The 18,818-nt window shown below is 43.9% G+C and overlaps 1 protein-coding gene across 3 annotated transcripts in view; it reads left to right on the top strand.

Annotated features, from left to right (window-relative positions):
- Positions 1–18,818, top strand: part of WDR33 (WD repeat domain 33) — a gene marked incomplete at its 5' end in the record, with an annotated part of 1,521,229 nt that overhangs the window by 805,426 nt on the left and 696,985 nt on the right. For all 3 annotated transcript variants that reach the window (XM_044070565.1, XM_044070566.1, XM_044070564.1), the window contains 1 exon segment: positions 11,637–11,747. In XM_044070565.1, coding sequence (XP_043926500.1) covers positions 11,637–11,747 — 111 coding nt within the window.

The raw sequence follows: 18,818 nt of genomic DNA, 5'->3' as shown, positions 1-18,818 counted from the left end.
ACCGACTACATATGAATCAATGTTACTGGAGGTATTTGGAGCAGGACCCTCTACTTCCTGAGTGTCCCCTCCTGCAGATCCTATAGTGGATCTTATTACATCTCTGGCATGGAAGGAACTGGACATCGTGGAGCCCATTCCCAAATGCCCAGGCAAGGTTTTGAGCCCCCCTTCGGACAGGTCACATTGGAATAATGGATCCTCTGTTGATGCCATGGTGGTGGCAGCTGTCACTAAGAAGGAGCTCGCTCAGAAGAACTCTGTGGTCCACCCTCCTGACAGAGTCAAGGACGATGGACCGTTTTGGCAAGCGGGTGTACGCTTCAGCGACATTCACTGTATGGGAGCTGAATTACATGGCACATGTAATTCGACTACATTGAGACTTGGTAAAGGAGATCACCAAGTCGATCCCTGGGTCCATGTCGGCAGAGGACTAGAAGGTGTTTTCTGTTCATATGGCCACCCTGAAGTTAGTTGCTAACATCTCTATGCGTCGTCTCTCCCATGCAGCCAAGGGTGCAACTAGAGCTACCGATACCAGGGTTGCCATCAGGCGACACACCTGGCTCCAGGTCTGTGGGTTTTGGAATCCTTTAAGGCATCTTTTACAAATGCCCTGTATGACGGTTCTTCCCTTTTTGAGAAGTCGGTACGCAACACCTTGGTTCGGAGTGAGAAGAATGGGAAGACACTGTCATTGGGATCAACTTTTCGGCTCCTCAGCAATCCTTTTCTAGGAATCTGAGAGTGACCTTTCCCCAGGACACACCTTCCCCCAGGGGCAGAGGGGGATTTGATTGATGCTGCCCTAGAGGCAGAAGGGTTCCAAGAAATTACTGGTCTCAAGAGCCTTTCTCTGACAGACCCATGCAGCAACCCTGAAGGGCTGCCCGACTGCTTGTCTCTGGAGGCAGTCGGGGGTCGCCTCTCGCTACATCTAACGGCGTAGGAGTCCATCATGGAAGATTGTTGGGTGCTGCAAATTATATCCAGAAGCTATTCAGTCTCCTTTATCATGCTACCCCATCCTCCCAAACACCTCCTGGACATTCCACCCACGCAAAGGGAGGATGCAGCACTGGAAATTGCAAAGCTGCTAGAAAAGCGAGTCATCCAACCTGCCCCCCAGACTAGTCCGGGGTGGGCATTTATTCCAGGTACTTTTTGGTGCCAAAGACGACAGGGGAATTGAGACCCATCCTGGATCTTTCCACCTTGAACCTGTCTGTAGCCAAGACAAAATTCCGGATGGTCACCCTTCTGTCTATCCTGCCCTTCCTGCAGGAGTATGATTGGATGTGCTCGATCGACCTCCAGGATGTATACTACCATATCAAAATGGACAGGTGTGCTTGAAGGTTCCTCCGCTTCCGTCTGGGAGCCAATCATTATCAGTTCAGAGCATTCCCCTTTGGTCTCACCACAGCCCCCAAGTGTTCACCAAATTGATGGCAGTGGTAGCGGCTCACCTAAGATTCCAGGGCATACAGATCTTCACCTACCTGGATGATTGGCTCCTCGCTGCCCCTTCCAGGCATCAACTGAATCAAGCGAGGGATTTCTTTCTTCTCTTAGCCCAGCGGTTGGGCATCGCCATCAATTTCAACAAGTTGTTTCTGGCCCCGGTTCAGGTGTTAGATTTCATTGGGGCTTGACTGGACACAATTCAAACCAAAGTTTTTCTTACCGCAGACAGGATTCATTCTCTGAAGCTACATGTCCTTTGCATTCTCCAAGCTCAGTCACCGACAGTGGAAATGGTATTAAGGATGTTGGGGTCCATGGCGGCCATGATCAATCTCTTGCCCATGGCACTTTTTTCACATGCAGGTTCTTCAGTGGACTGTCACGGTCCAATGGTCCATTCTAGATCTCCCCTTGTCTCATCCTGTTCGAATCTCTTGAGTGTGCTGGGACTCTCTTCTGTGGTGGATTTATTCCCCAGATTTGGCTCGGGGTCACTTCTTTCTTCCGCCCTCCCCCTCGACCACAGTGACCACTGACGTCTCACTGCTATGGTGGGGGACACTGCTTAGGAAGGACAATCCAAGGCACGTGGTCTTCCTACGAGACCAGATTGCATATCAACATCCTGGAGATGAGGGCGTTGCTTCTAGAGTTGCAGGCTCTCCATGCCCATCTTCCCCCAGGGATGATTGCTTGCTAGATGGACAATGTCTTTGGTCTGGTACATCAACAAAGAGGGGGGAACCTGGTCTTTACCCTCTGTCGCGAAGCCATTAGAGTGTGGGAGTGGGTGATCTCCACCGGCCATTTTCTGGTGGCAGCGTGCATTCCGGGGAGGTCCAACATTCTAGTGGACAGGCTCAGCAGGTCTATTCTGATGCCTTACGAGTGGTCTCTGAATCCTTCAGTAGCGAAGCAGATCTTTCTCAAGTGGGGTCAGCCTTGCTGCGATCGCTTTGCCTCTCCTTCCAGTGTGAATTGCCGCGAGTTCTTCGCTCAGAACCCTCCACCAGGGGAAGCCCCCAGAGATGCTCTGATTCATGCTTGGTCCCCCAGTCTTCTGTATGCTTATCCTCCTCTTCCCTTGATTCCAAAATTCCTTCAGAACCTCACAGGCTGGGGAGCGTAGTTATCCTCATTGCCCCATTCTGGCCTCGTCAAGTCTGGTTCCCCTCTCTGTGGTCTCATTTGGTGGCTCCACCATGGATGTTGGATCCAGTTCCAGATCTTATTTCTCATCCATCAGGAATTCCCCATCCAGATCTGGGCAGTCTGAAGCTCACTGCTTGGCTGCTTCCGTTCCCTTGATAGTTGGGACTTCCTGGCTTATCTTCACCTGTCAAAAATATTCTGGTGGCGACTCAAGTCTTCCACTAGAAAAGTGTACTCGAGCAAATGGAAACACAACATGCCCCAGATCCCTTCACTGCCCCGGTCTTGGCGGTTTTCGAATTTTTGCCAGGGATTTTTCAGTAAGGTGCCAGTTCTTCTACAGTTAAGGCTCAGCTTGCAGTGATTTCCAATTTTCATGTAGGTGATAATATGGCTTCCTTAGCATCCTCCAAGCTTTGCAATGCCTTCCTAAAAGGCATCTTTCTCCTTTGGCCTCTGGTGAAAGGCACACCACGGCCATGGGATTTTACGTTAGTTCTGCAAGCTCTAGTTTTATCCCCTTTTGAGCCTGCAGCCTCTATGGATCTGCAGTTTCTGTACTAGAAGGCAGCCTTCTTGGTAACTGTTACTTCTGCTAGGAGGGTTTTGGAGCTTCAAGCATTGTCGGTAAAGCCCACTTATATGATTTTTCAGAAGGACAGGGTATCCTTGCGTACTAACCCATCTTTCCTCCCCAAGGTAGCTTCAAAGTCCAGTATTAATCAAGTAATTAATCTCCTGGTCTTTTTCCCAAATTTTCAAAACATGGAAGAATATAAATTGCACTTGTTGGATGTGCACAGACAGTTATGCTTTTATCTGCACAGGACTAAATCCTTTCGCAAGTCTGACCAGCTTTTCATTTCCTACTCTAAACCCTTTTTTGGGGAAACCAATATCTGAAATCACCATCACCCATTGGATTTCTCATTGTATTATTCTAGCATACTTTGTTATGGGGTTATCCACGCCAGATCATGTGAAAGCACATTCCACCAAATCTATGGCTACTTCAGCGGCATTTTGGTCCAGAGTTCCGTTGAATGATATTTGCTTTGCGGCCACTTGGGCTTCATCTCATATCTTCATTTTACATTATAAATTGGACATCATATCTGGAACAGGGCATCTTTTGGCGCCACCGTGCTCTGGAATATCCTTCCATGAGGGCCTCCCAGGTGTGTAGTAGCTGGGGACTCTTTCCCACAAGTTGAAGATCAAATGAAGACAATTTAAGATAAAGAAGTTATGTACTCACCATAAAGTTCCATCTGAGCTGTTGTTCATTTGTCTTCAACCGTCCCTCCCTCCTTCCCCTTGCCTTGCATATACTGCATGGTGGTTTAACGAGTAGAGGATGTGGTCACCTCCTGCATGCCTCTTGCTCTATACCTGTTTTGGTTATGCAGATGTCTAGTTTGAAGTAAAGTGTTGGGTCAGGTGAGGAAGTTAGTTGGGCAGCAAACTCTATCTGAAGAGAGGGAGACGGGCATTATGGGTAGAGGTGGAACTTTGAACTCTGATCAGATGCTGGATATGTGACCAAGTCGGATCCATGCCAGATCCAGTAACCCAGAGGTTGAAGACAAATGAACAACAACTCAGATACAACATTATGGTGAGTACATAACTTCTTTTTTCCCATGTTAATTGATCCATCCTGTACAACACCACCTTCTTTGGTCACTTTGTCCCTGAATATCCTTAAAACTCACATCATTGGTGGATATAGTATACTTTTTAACACATTTGTTAAATTCTTACAGTGCAGACAATGGCAAAAATACATACAAAAATTGAAAACAACCCATAGCAAACATGTTCTTCATTTTTATACAGTATACATGTGATTCTTTTTAAAAATTATCATGCACTCCATCATGACATAAATTGCTCAGTTCCTGCCTACCCTTAAACCTCACACCACATGAAAATAATTCCACATGTATTGCTTCCACAAATTCTGTTTATTATTTTGATGTAGTCTGCCCCTTTCCTTTTCTAAAGAACCCATCTCCAGTATTTTTATCTCCATTACAATACTCAGTATTTCAGTTGTAGTTGATATGTACTTTGATTTCCATTTTCTAGTTAATTGCTTTTTTGGCAGCCAATGCCATTAACCTTTGAAAGGTATTGGCATATCTGAGCAATCCAGATCCTATGTCTAGATCAGGAGAGTAAATTCCATACTTAACAGTTTGTCCCTTCAACATTTCTGTCAAAGTACTCTGGAATTTTTAAAATCTGCCAATTTGCTAAATTCCCCAAAAAATGTTCTAAATTGCCTGTTCATCTGTCTCTCCCATTGCACATCAAACGTTTTCCAACTGCCTAAGTAAAAATTCTCTGAAGTCTATCCAGTAGTGTATGATGTGATAGTTATTGAATGTCTCAAATTTAAGTACACATACTCTTATAGCATGCATTTTTCATTCAGTTACTAAATTATGAGAATGGTGTGTAAATTCTGAATTACTGAATTCAACATCTTCCTTACCGAATATCACTACATATTTCTTCAGAAGTCTACCATCACATTTTATAGTTTCATTTTTGGGTTCCTTGTTCATCCTCACATTTGCAGATTGGGTTGCATTCCCCAGCCATAAATAATACCTACTGAAATCTTGTTTCTCCCAAAATCCTCCTAAGACCCATACCAGTAGTTATAGGTGTAATATAAATACATGTCAGCATAATCCTCCTCCTGTGGCAGTAGACTTTGCTACCACAGCCATTATTGTCCTTCATTCCCTATTTTGTCACTGATGGCGTCCCTCTTGCAATCAGTGATGTTCTTCATCTCACATTGCTGCAGTCCTTACATATGGGTAGTCCGCTGTCCTCGGTCGGCCCGAATACCAAAGTATTAGGCTGACATCGGTCATGGGCGCTCAGATCTGACATCAGAGCGTCAGGGTATAAAAGCGCATGACCGACGTCATATCCTCAGTCTTTTTTGCCGCATGGTCCGATGCAGAAGCAGCGTTTGCAAGTGCCGTTCGGCGTTCTGAAATTTTCGTATTCTGAATTTCAGACCGAAACCAAGTTGGGCTAAGCACCCCGTTGGGGAATATTTTTGTTTTTTCTTGCCTCAGTTATTTCCAGATGTCAGAAAAAGTGAATAATTGTATTTCTTGTGGGAAACAGATACCACATAGGGATTACCACTCTCTTTGTATTCCTTGTTTGGGACCTGAGCACGACGTAGTCGGGTGTCGCTTTTGCGCTAGGTTTAATAAGCGCACCATTAAACGTAGGTTAGATTGCACTAGGCTTGTCTTCGGTAAGCGGTGTAATTATAATATGCCGTCGGATCCTCCGACGCCCGCTACCGCGAAGAAGCGCAAAGACAAATCTTTAAAGTCCAGGCAGGATGAGTCGTCCGTTCCGGACGCCGGTTCTTTAGAAACTACGGTGGAATCTGTGGATCCAGCCGAGGTTTCACTTGAGTCTCAGGGGGAGGCTTTAATTTTGCAAGATGTGGCCTCTCAGGAGTCAGGTCAGGCTGAGGGGGCCTCTCAGGTTGTTGTTCTCCCTTCCTTGCCTAAGGTGGTTAGGCCTTCTCCTTCTGTCTCTAAGGCTCCTTCCAAAGGCAGGCCTGGTTTGCCTTCCACGGGTGTCAGTCCTAGTTCTGCAGGTTCTGTGCCTAAAAAACACATGCTTAAAATGGCAGAAGATTTAATTTCTTTAATCAGAGGTTCTATGCCCCCTCCTGATAAGAGGCCTAGGGTGGAGCCAGAGGTGGAAAGTTTGGAGCAGGCTTCAGATTACTCAGAGTCTTCAGCTGAAGACATTCAGGATTTTCCTCCTTATTCTGATTCAGACGCAGAGGATTCCACTCCTTCTGCTTCTCCTCCAGAGGATTTTTCTTTTTCAGAAACCCTGCATTCTATGAGGGAACATTTTAAATGGGAAGGTCAGGATTTCTCAGATTCCCGAAAGAGGCTTAGGGAATTTTTGTTTTTACCACAACATAGGCCCTTGGCTATACCTCCTGTTTTGGATGTTGTTCAAGACGTTTTCTCCGAGGCTTCCCTTAATCCAGACTCTCTGCCCCCTGCGCCAGTCAAGCCAGACAGGTATTACAGAGTACCTGAGGCTCATAAATATCTGTATAAGAGTCCAAGGGCTGACCCAGAAACTATTAGCCAGGGACCTAAGGGTGTCAGGGCTTCTGTTGTAAAGAATCCAGTTCCTATTGATAAAGATGCTAGAGCTTTGGATAGATGGGGTAAGAAAGTGTATACCTCTTCCACTTTAGCAATGAGGGCTTTGAATTGCCAGTTTCATATGTTGAAGTATCAGAATTTTCTCCTTACTCAACTAAAATCTAAAGTGGATGCTTTGGCAGAGGGCATAGAGTGTAAAGAATTACAGGATTTGGTACATGCCTCTGAACAGGTGGGTAAGCATTCTTTGCAGTGCGGTTTCGATGCTTTACAGGCTTCTTCCAGGGTGGCTGCCACTGGTTCAGTTATTCGCAGACACGCCTGGCTTAAGGATCAGAATTTGTCAGAGCATGTTAAAACTAGAATTTTGGATGCTCCTTTACAGGCTGAAGTTTTGTTTGGTTCTCCTGTGGAGTCTGTCATGAAGAAAATGGAAGACAAGGCTAAGTCTATGCAGACTGTTAAAGATTTTTTGCAGGTACAGCCTCCTAAGTTTAGCAGGAATTGGCCTACTAAGGGATGGGCTTATCCTTCTGATTCACAGTCTAGGGGTAGATCTAGACGTGGTAGGGGCAGAGCTCAGAGTACTTTCAGGCCTAGAACGTAGAGTTCACCTGCACAATCTACAGGTGAGGGCAGGGGCCAGTCCTTTCGTAAACAGGCCCAATGACCTGCATTTTCAGCTGCCAGATTCTTCCTGTCTGGCAGCTCCTTTGGGAGGAAAGTTGGCACTCTTCAAGCAAAACTGGCTTTGTCACCCAGGACAAATGGGTGTTGGACATTATAGACCGAGGCTACAAGTTTTATTTCCATACATTGCCTCCTTTCAAAGGCATGCCAGACGTTCCTCCTCAGCAAAGGGTAGAGGCTCACAAGCAGATTTCTTTACTTCTTCAAATGGGGGCTATACAGCAGGTCCCTCTGTCAGAAGTGGGCCTAGGATTTTATTCTCGCCTGTTTCTAGTACCAAAGAAAGGAAACACTTGGAGACCGATTTTGGATTTATCTATCCTCAACACATACCTAGACATTCCAAAATTCAAAATGTTGACGTTGCAACACCTTCTACCTCTGTTGGGCAAAGATCACTGGATGGTAACTCTGGATCTCAGAGGCTTATCTTCATGTTCCTATCAGGTCCAGTTGCAGGAGGTACCTGCGTTTTCGGGCTGGGACTTTACATTATCAGTTCTCTGCATTGCCCTTTGGCTTATCTACTGCGCCCAGGGTGTTCACAAAGGTTCTGGCTCCAGTGATAGCCTTCTTACGGTTAAGAGGAATACAAATTTATCCTTATTTGGACGATTGCCTGATTCTTGCTCAAGACAAGTACGAACTTCTTCATCATCTACAGTATGTGATGGCAGTGTTAAGGTGCCTAGGGTATTCTGTGAACGAAACAAAGTCCAGTCTAGTACCCTCTCAGGAAATGTGCTTTCTGGGTGTGAGACTGAATACAGCTTCCCAGATGGCTTTTTGACCCCGGACAAGCAAAGAACCTTACTCTTTACTTCCATCAATTGTCTCTACGGTCCAGGCTGACTGCAAGGACAGTCCTTCAAGCCTTGGGGTTCATGGCATCTTGTATTCTGGTGCTTCCCAATGCCAAACTGCATATGAGGAAGCTACAATGGTATCTCAAAATGTATGGACACAACACTGCCAAGATCTGGACACTGTCATTCAAATAATACCTTGCATTCAAAAGGAATTTTTGTGGTGGGCTCAGGAATGTCACCTAAACAAGGGACTCTCTGTGACCCGACCAGAGGCGAGTCAGATTTTAACGACAGATGCCTCGGACAAGGCTTGGGGAGCACACCTCAATGGAAAATGGGTTCAAGACACGTGGCCTGCCAGACTTCAACATTTACATATCAACTTGAAGGAGATGTTAGCAGTCCAATTTGCATTGATGGCTTTCAAGGATTTATTTCACCCAGGGCAAGTGTTGATTCAGACAGACAACACAACTGTCATGTGGTACATCAACAAGCAAGGGGGGAACCCATTCGTACCCTCTTTGCAGGCAAGCAATGATTTTGTGGGAGACTGCTCTCAGTTTACACCTCAATCTTCAGGCAAGGTTTCTACCAGGAGCACAGAACTCCTTAGCAGATGTTTTGAGCAGACAGATAGTGGATCCTCACGAGTGGAAATTGGATCCTCATGTATTTCGAAAGTTGACAGTGGTATGGGGAACTCCAGACATAGATCTGTTCGCTTCTCCACTAAATTTCCAGTTGCCAAAGTTTTACACAAAAATGTTTCATCCCACAGCTTGGAAAGTGGATGCTCTATCATTCAGTTGGAGCAATCTTCACGTCTATGCCTTTCCGCCTCTGCCTCTCCTCCCCAAGGTACTCTTGAAGGTCAGACAAGACAAACCCTCCATGATTCTAATAGCTCCAGATTGGCCTCGACAGCACTGGTACCCTCTGCTGAGGAGTTTAGTACGGGAGCCTCCATGGCCTTTGCCTTCGATTCCGCACCTTTTGTCACAGGAGGGCGATCATTTCCTCAATGTCAGGATTCAGTCCCTGCATCTAACAGCCTGGCATATTCTGTTCTAGAACCTGGAGGGTCGCAGCTTCCACAACAAGTTTTGAATGTTATTTTGGAGGCCAGAAGGCGTAGTACAAGGAAAGTTTATGCCGATAAATGGAGGAGATTTTTAATTTGGAGCAAATCAAAGGGCTTTGATGTTTCCAGGCCTGATTTAAGTGTTTCTCTTCAATATCTTACGGAATTTAGACACGGGTTTGTCTTTCTCTTCTATAAAAGTTCATGCTGCAGCCATTTCTGCTCATTATGACTGTGACCCTCCATTATTCTCTCATCCTTTGTTTAAGCAATTTCTTAGAGGGGCAAAGAACCTAAGACCCCCACGTAGAGCTCCTACTCCTGCCTGGGATCTCAATTTTGTGTTGGAAAAACTTACTTTACCTCCTTTTGAACCTGCAGCTGCTGCTGAGTTAAAGTTTTTGTCTTGGAAGACTGCTTTTTTGTTGGCCATTACATCTGCTAGAAGGGTTTCTGAATTACAGGCTCTTATGGCAGTTGAACCCTTCCTAATTTTTCATAAGGATAGGGTATCTCTGCGTACTAATCCTACTTTTATGCCTAAAGTGGTTTCAAATGTGGCCTTGAATCAATCAATTCATTTGCCGACTTTTTATGCAGATCCCCAAAATAAAGGGGAGAAAATTTTGCACACTTTGGATATTCACAGGCAGTTGCGTTATTATTTGAGCAGGACTAAAGGGTTCAGACTGTCTCAGCAGTTGTTTGTTTCTTTTGCTTTGGGTTCTCAGGGGAAACCTGTTTCAAAACAAACTATTTCTAAGTGGATTGGCTTTTGTATTGCTTTTTGTTATTCTCATCATGGTAAGGAGATTCCGGCTGGAATCAGACCTCACTCCACTAGGGCTACTGCCACTTCTACAGCTTTTTTAAGGGGAGTAGCTACTAAAGATATTTTGGAAGCAGCTACTTGGAGTTCAGTGCATACTTTTTCTAAACATTACCACCTTCCTCTTTATTCCAAATCTAGGGCTGGATTTGCCACTGCAATTTTACAGGGCATTTTGGCAGCTCCCAATGCTTTATGATTTTGCCAGCCTCCCTTTACCTCTGCTTTGGGATTCTACCCATATGTAAGGACTGCAGCAATGTGAGATGAAGAACATAGTACAGTTTTGTACCTACCATAAATGTAGATGTTCGAAGATCCACATTGCTGCAGTCAATACCCTCCCTCCTTCCCCTCTGTAGTTTGGAATGGTTGTATGGTTTGGGTGGTAGCTGTTATTTGTACATGCCTTTTGGGGAGTATTCTATTTTTGGCTCTGGCCTTTCTTTTTAGGGCCTTCTGACATCTGGGGCAAGAAAAGACTGAGGATATGACGTCGGTCATGCGCTTTTATACCCTGACGCTCTGATGTCAGATCTGGGCGCCCATGACCGACGTCAGCCTAATACTTTGGTATTCGGGCCGACCGAGGACAGCGGACTACCCATATGTAAGGACTGCAGCAATGTGGATCTTCGAACATCTACATTTATGGTAGGTACAAAACTGTACTTTTTATCCCTCCATCCCTTATTTTCCACTAAATGTCCACCACAAAATTCCTTTTTGTAAAATTTCACATGCTCATTTCTAGCCATTCTGTAACATTGCTATTTGCACCCTTCACTTAATTACTCTCTCTCTACTTAATAGATCATTTACATTCCATGTTAATGTTAAGAAAGCAGCCATTCTGATAAAAAGCCATTAATCCCACATGTTGTACATGACAGTTCTTTTGAATGTACGTTTCCAGCTTATGTTCACACAGTAGTTGTCAGTCTGATCTTGATATGTTTTTGTTTCTCAATTCTGTTTGGACCAATCACATTTTCCCAGACGTTTCACTTCAGTAAAAACACACACAAAAAAAATTTCAAATCCCCCTTCAATTTGGTTTAACTCACAGTAGATACACACAGCTGTATTCATGTCACAACTCTCTTGAACTGTGAGCTGCCACCAATTTTCACTAGCTGACCTTTGCTGGCTGGCTTACAGCAGATTTGGTCAAAGATATACTTTTGACCAGAAGGCTGATGATGAGCTACCACAGTTTTGTCTTTTACTGTCTGCAGCTATGCCACAACTATCCTGTGCTCCCATAAGTTTGATTAGCTACCCCTGGCAGTAGAATGGCTTGCAACTTGCTGCTTATTGTCCAACATTTTTTGTGTGTTATCTGGTTGGAATTAGGTTGAGATGGTGTTTTAAACCATGCTGGGTTTCTCATTTTTTGCTACATTTTGTTTGATTTTGTATTACAGAGTTGAAAAGGAAGTTGGAGGAATGGAGATGGCACATGAAGGAATGATCTGGAGCTTGGCATGGCATCCGCTTGGGCACATTCTGTGCTCTGGTTCCAATGATCACACAAGGTATGTGTGGACATAATGACAATATTCTGCTGAAGCTAGCAAGAGTTTAAGGTTTAGTTTAGAGGTTCAGAAGTGTACCATTATTTGGCCACTGAATCCTGACTAATGCAATCTGCTGTGAAGTATGAGTAGTTGTTGGCTATTATATGAAACCAATTCGTCTTAGCAAGTAAAAGTTATTTTTTGTTGGTGTGAAACCCCTTCATGTAAAAATACTAAATGATGATGAGTGCACACCACCCCTGCAGAGGAGAAATCTACAAGTGTAGAACTGGATGTTTTTTTCTGTCACATTATTATCATCTTTAGCAGTAAAATTTAATGCAGTAAAGTGTCAGCTACAGCATCTAAGATACAATGATCTAAAAGAAAATTACCTGTTGGGTGTGTGTCATTGAAAAATAGATTAGAACAAATGAAGGTAGGGGGCGATTTACATCTGCAGAAATGATCTGTAAAGCACTAAATGCAAGAGCATAAGAAAAGCAGCTAATATAGTAAGGCATCCTAAAGAAGTTTGTGTGAAAAATCAAAGAAAAAAATGCACCTTTACATATATCTGATTAACCCCCACAACCAGAATATCATGTACCATTTTGGTACTACTGTAAGAACAATAAAGGTATACAGTTCATTTTAAGTATGAAACAATGTTCATTTAAGAGAACATTGTTGGATATCTAAAATTGGAGAATTAATGAACTGCAAATCTTGAGATCTTTTTGGGTTTACCAAAGGTACATACGTCTTTCCAAGTCTGCTTCAAGTTAAAACTGCATGGTTGCCTGTTTTTTTTCCAGCAAACATCTTTATTAAATTTTCACACATGACCTAGGCAATCTTACATGTGCCTCTGATATAAGAGGTTTGGGAGGTCACTCAGTAGAAGATCTGGAGCAAGTAAGCAAGAGCAAGTAACATCATGTTACGAAAGAGTGTTTATGGTGGATCACAATAAAGCAGTTTTCTACTAAACTACGAGTTTTCCTTTCGTAGGCACTTTGAACTTGTTTTTTGTCTTAAGTTATACCTTGTAAACCCAATTCTTCTGATGTGTTTAGCAAAGCAAGGGGTAAATAACCACAAAAAAAAAAAAAAAACCAGAAGCAATCTGAGGCATGTATAATGGAGCTAAAAGAAGCTAACTGACTATTCCAGTAGAACTGTTGATCACTGACCACCAAAGCATAAGCGGATAAGGGACTTCTTCAGAAGTCTCATCTCTTGAGATGAGAGTACCAGGCCTTTAAATCAATTATGTTGGTCAACAGTTCAGATTGGTTACTTCCATTCTTCATGGGACAAGTGATGGTTAGAGAGAAAGGAAAAATGGATGAAGAAGCTAATTAGTTGCACTTTATGGATGGGTTAGATGGATATCAGCATTTTTTTCTGTAAACACCATTGTGCATTGTTGAGTTACTGGGTAATGCATATAGAGAGCTCTGGAAATGTTTGCTGTGAGTGAAAAATGTGGTCTTGTGCTGTTATTGTGTGGTTTATTTCTTTAAGTGTAAAGATCATTCTCATCTTCAGTTTTCAACTGCTTGGGTATTATCCTTCCTGTGAAGGGCAGTACGGCCTTTGACATTTTCCTAATGCCGTATAGAACCATTGAGTAAGACTGTCAGGTCCATTTTGAAGCAGGATAAAGGCCAATTATAGCCCAAACCTAGGTTCAAGTTACCATTTGAGTGCTAGAGCAGAACCAGCCAGAGGGGGTAGCATGAGTTCCCAGGAGCCTGGTCTCCTTTCCTAACAGGAGGATTTGAGATTTTGCTTCAGAAATGAGCATAGCACTGGCAGGGAATCAGCATTCAAAGCACAGGATGCTTATCAAGGTGACATACACTTCAGCAAAAGCAAGAGTAAGACGGGGAAAAAATGCAGCAAAAACACCAAACCACCTAGGATAGTGACAAACCAATGCTTTTACTGTTTACACCAAAGGCCATTGCTTTGACCATTCATGATGGCAGGCAAACTGTCACTGGATGGGCAAGTTGGTTTAGGTGGTCAGGTAGAGTATATCCAAACTGTGTGTTTAAAAAAAAATCTGATTGCTTTGAGTGAGAAGGGGAAAAACGCACTCCCTAAGGGAGAGTGTCAACTTTAGATATGTGACTAAATACAGAGAGAATTCTTACCTCATTTCTTTGATACTTTTGATGGGCATTATATAGTTGCAATATAATTTTTCAAAATTATTTTTGTTCATTTTGTCTCAATTTTGCAAAAGCATTTCAGAGCCATTTTTTTCTCTGTCTGCATACATAATTTAATCTGAGACTGTTATGACTTATTTTCCAGAGGATGATATAGTTTCGTTGCAGGTCTGGTCTGCTATCCAGTATTGTTTTAACAAAGATGTTTTGGTTCCTGCAGTTTAAACTGAGCTTATCTGTTTTCTGTGAGGGACCTGCCTTTTTATTTACTAAACATTGACTTTTTCGTCACTGTTGGGATGCACACTGTGTCATTTGGCTACAGAAATCTTTACAGTGTACTTTTAGGGTACTAATGTAGTTCTGATGTTCGTGTTTCACTGCTGCAGTCATTACTCTTGGGTTATCCTGCTGGCAGGCTACCAGCAGTCGGCCAGAATTCCAAAGTCTAGGTCCGGCGTTTGTTGCTGTCACCTCTTCCTTGACGTCAGTGCGCCAGGGGTATAAAAGATGCAGCCGATGCCATTTTCTTCAGTCTTTCTTGCCGCACGGTGGCCGAAGCAAAAGCAGTTCGCAAGTGCCGGTCGACTCCTGAGTTTTTCACAGACGAATTTCAGATCCGAAGTCTTCATTAAAGCTAAGTACCCCATTGGGGAAACTTTTTTCTTGCTCCAGACCGATGTCAGGAAAAGTTAACAATTGTATTTCTTGTGGGAAGCAAATACCTCATAAGGATTTTCATTCTTACTGTATTCCTTGCCTAGGCCCTGATCATAACGTTGCTAGCTGTCGGTTTTGTGCTAGATTCAACCAACGCACTATTAAGCGTCGGTTTGATTTTGCTTTTCATTACTTTGGCCGAAAATTCAATTATATAATGCTGTCAGAACAGCCGACGACCGGAGTTTCTAAAAAACGCAAGGAAAAATTGAAGGACAGGCATCCGAGATCCAAAACCGACGACGAGGCTTCCCCTAAGCCAGTCGCTGGTTCTCAGTGAGGTGCTTTCGTGCCCCTGACGCCCGCTACCTCAGAGCCACAGGCCGCTGATGACGTGGAGCCAGCTAGGCTTCTGGATACTCAAGGTATTGGACACTCAGAAATCATTCCTTCAGATGGGTCCGGAGCCGCTAAGCAGGTATCTGCTTCTGAGGGTGTTTTCAGACCTACACAGCTATATGTAAAGCCTACTTCAGCTTCTAAAGCAAAGACTAAAGCAGCTTTAAAGACAAAGAAACAAGTACAGCATTCTCCAGAACAAACTTCCATGCCTAAGAAACAGATGCTCAAAATGGCTGAAGACCTTATTACCTTGATCAGGGGTTCCCATCCCCCTCCTGATAAGAGGCCTAGGCAAGAGACAGACTATGAATCTTCAGATCAGGTTTCCATTTCCTCTGACTCCTCTTCTGTACAGGAATACTCTTTTCCTCCCTATGAGGATTCTGATGCTGAAGAATCCATTCCTTCAGCTTCTCCTCCTGAGGATTATTTTTTTGGGGAAACCCTGCATACCATGAGGGAGCACTTCCACTGGGAGAGCCAAGATTACTCAGAATCAAAGAAAAGGCTTAGAGATTTTCTTTTACTTCCTCAGCACAGACCTCTTGCTATTCCCCCTGTGCTAGACATTGTAGAAGATGTATTTTCAGAGTCCGGCCTTTCTCCAGACTCCTTACCTCCAGCTCCTGTTAAACCAGACAGATACTACAGGGTTCCAGATTCACATAAATTTCTTTATAAAAACCCTGCTGCTGACCCAGAAACTATTTCCCAGGGTCCCAAAGGGGTTAAGGCCGCTACTGCAAAAAACCCTATCCCTTCTGACAGGGATTCAAGGGCACTAGACAGATGGGGGAAAAGGTTTACACTTCTGCTACTTTGGCTGTGAGGGCTTTAAATTGTCAATTTCATATGATTAAATATCAGCAATATTTAATGTCACTGTTATAACAGAAAATGTTGGCAAATTCTGATTGTGCAGAAAATAAAGAAATACAGGATTTATTGCATGCAACTGAACAAGTGGGAAAGCATACATTGCAATGTGGTTTTGATTCTCTGGAGGCCCCCTGCAGGGCCGCAGTTACGGGTTCTGTCATTAAAGCTATCATGCTTGGTTAAAGGAACAACATCTGCCTGATCATGTTAAAGCAAAATTATTAGATGCTCCATTACAGCATGATACTTTATTCGGTGTTAAAGCAGAGGAGGTTTTGAAGAAAATGGAGGACAAAGCGAAATCTATGCAAACAGTAAAGGAATTTTTTACAGGTTCAGCCACCAAGATTTAGCAGGAACTGGCCTACAAAGAATTGGTCCTTTCCAGTGTCGGACAGACCACAGAGAGGCAGATACAGACGTCCCAGAGGCATATCCCAGCCCCAGGGCTCATACAGGCCTAAACAGTGGGGCGCTTCTACCTCAAATTGGAGAAGACAAAACACAGCCATACAGGAAACAGTCCCAATGACTTGCTTATGCCAGCACCAAGCACTTATCTTCTTGCAGCCCCCTTAGGGGGAAAACTAGCACTTTTCTCTCAAAATTGGCACATGATCACCCAGGACAAATGGGTATTGAATAGTGTCCCAGGGCTACAGGTTCCACTTTAACACCCTGCTAAAGGCAAAAGGTATGCCATACCTGCCACACAATCAATGGGCAGAGGCACAAAAACAAGTTTCATCCCTTATGAACATGAGGGCCATTCAGCAAGTACCACAACAAGAGCAGGGACAAGGATTTTGCTCAAGACTTTTCTTGGTACCCAGAAAGGACAAAGCCTGGAGACAAATACTGGACCTGTCTTTTCTAAACACATTTCTGGACGTTCCAAAATTCAAAATGTTAACTCTGCAGCAGCGTCTGCCCATGCTGGGCAAGAAGGCTTGGCTTGTAACTTTGGACCTAAAAGAGGCATACCTGCATATCCCAATCAGACAATCTTGCAGAAGATACCTCCGATTCATAGCTGGCTCAATGCACTACCAATTCTCTGCACTGCCCTTTGGCTTATCTACTGCGCCCAGGGTCTTCACAAAATGCCTGGCACCAGTAATTGCATTTTGCAGACAGAGGAATTCAAATGTATCCTTACTTGGACGACTGCCTTATACAAGCAGAGAACAAGGACACTCTACTAAAGCATATGGCGTTCGTAAAAAGATTATTAATTTGCCTAGGGTACACAGTAAACGAAAAGAAATCAAAACTAGTACCCTCTCAACAGATAATATTCCTGGGTGCAAGCTTAAATACAACTGCCCAGATGGCTTATTTCACGCCAGACAAACAAAGGCAACTAACTTCTTCAAAATGTTGGCAACAAAGACCCAGTTATCTGCAAGAAAAATTCTGCAGGCTTTGGGCTTCATGGCATCCTGCATTCTGCTAATTCCATATGCCAGACTGCATATGAGGAAACTTCAATGGTACCTAAAAAGTGTCTGGACTCAACATTGTCAAAGCCTGGAAGCATTAATTACCCTCATAGCCTGCAACAGGAGTTTCGGTGGTGGGCACATGCCTGTCACCTCAACAAGGGACAGCCATTCACTCTACCCACAGCCAGGCAGTCAATAGCAACAGATGCATCAGATTATGCCTGGGGAGCACACATGGCAGGAAAATGTATTCAGGGCACATAGTGCACAAGCCAAATGCATCTACATATCAATCAAAAAGAGATGCTAGCTGTTCAGAATGCCCTGACAGCTTTCAAGGATCTACTCCATCCAGGGCAACTATTGATAAGGGCGGACAATACTACAGTCTTGTGGTACATAAGCAGGGAGGCACACATTCCTACCCCCTCTGCAGACAAGCCATGACTTTGTGGGACACAGCATTGACTTATCAAGTACACCTGCAAGCACAATTCCTGCCAGGAAAGAACAGTACTCTGGCAGACGAACTAAGCAGAAACCTCACGGATCCCCATGAGTGGAAACTGGATCCACAAGTCTTCAGCATGATAACAAAGGAATGGGGATGCCCAGACATATTTATTTGCCTCCCCTCACAACTGCCAACTACAGAAATTCTGCACAAGGACTTATCACAAGCAAGCATGGAAAGTGGATGCTCTGTCATTCAGCTAGAAAAGTCTAACAGTATATGCCTTTCCTCCTCTGCCTCTCCTCCCCAAGGTACTCCTAAAGGTCAGACAAGAGAAGCCAAGAATGATTGATTGCCCCAGACTGGCCATGCCAGCACTGGTACCCAATCCTAAAAAGCTTGTCTCAAGGCCCAGCCTGGACATTGCCTCTAATTCCTCACTTACTGACCCAGCGAAACAATCAAATTCTGCACAGCCAACTCAGGACCCTAAATCTGGCAGCATGGCAGATAATGTAACCATTCAAAACACACCTCTCTCTAAAACAGTGATGGATGTTATTTTGGAGGCCAGGAGGCCCAGTACCAGAAAATCTTACACAGAAAAATGGAAAAGATTCTGTGCTTGGGACCAGGCACAAGGAATTGACACATCTGTACCAAATATTCCTCAGATTTTACAATACCTAACTGAGATGCTGGACAAAGGCCTATCCTTTTCATCAATTAAAATTCATGCCTCTCCCATTTCAGCTCATTACAATACGGAACCTCCTATTTTTTCCCATCCATTGCTAAGGCAGTACCTCAGAGGGGCCAAAAACATAAGACCTCCAAGGAGAGCCCCAATACCTGTATGGGACCTCAATTATGTCTTGGAAAAACTCACACTGCCTCCTTTTGAGCCAGCCAATACAGCTGATATAAAGTTTTTATCTTGGAAAACAGCTCTGCTCCTAGCAATAACCTCTGCAAGACGAGTTTCAGAGTTACAGGCACTCATGGCTGTGGAACCTTTCGTCATTTTCCATCCAGACAGGGTTTCTCTAAGGACGAACCCAACATT

The sequence above is a fragment of the Protopterus annectens genome, chromosome 4.part1 (assembly GCF_019279795.1).
Source record: "Protopterus annectens isolate FY-2018-M chromosome 4.part1, PAN1.0, whole genome shotgun sequence".
In the NCBI taxonomy this organism is placed as follows: Eukaryota; Metazoa; Chordata; order Ceratodontiformes; family Protopteridae; genus Protopterus; species Protopterus annectens.
This window is presented reverse-complemented; position numbering and strand designations above follow the sequence as displayed.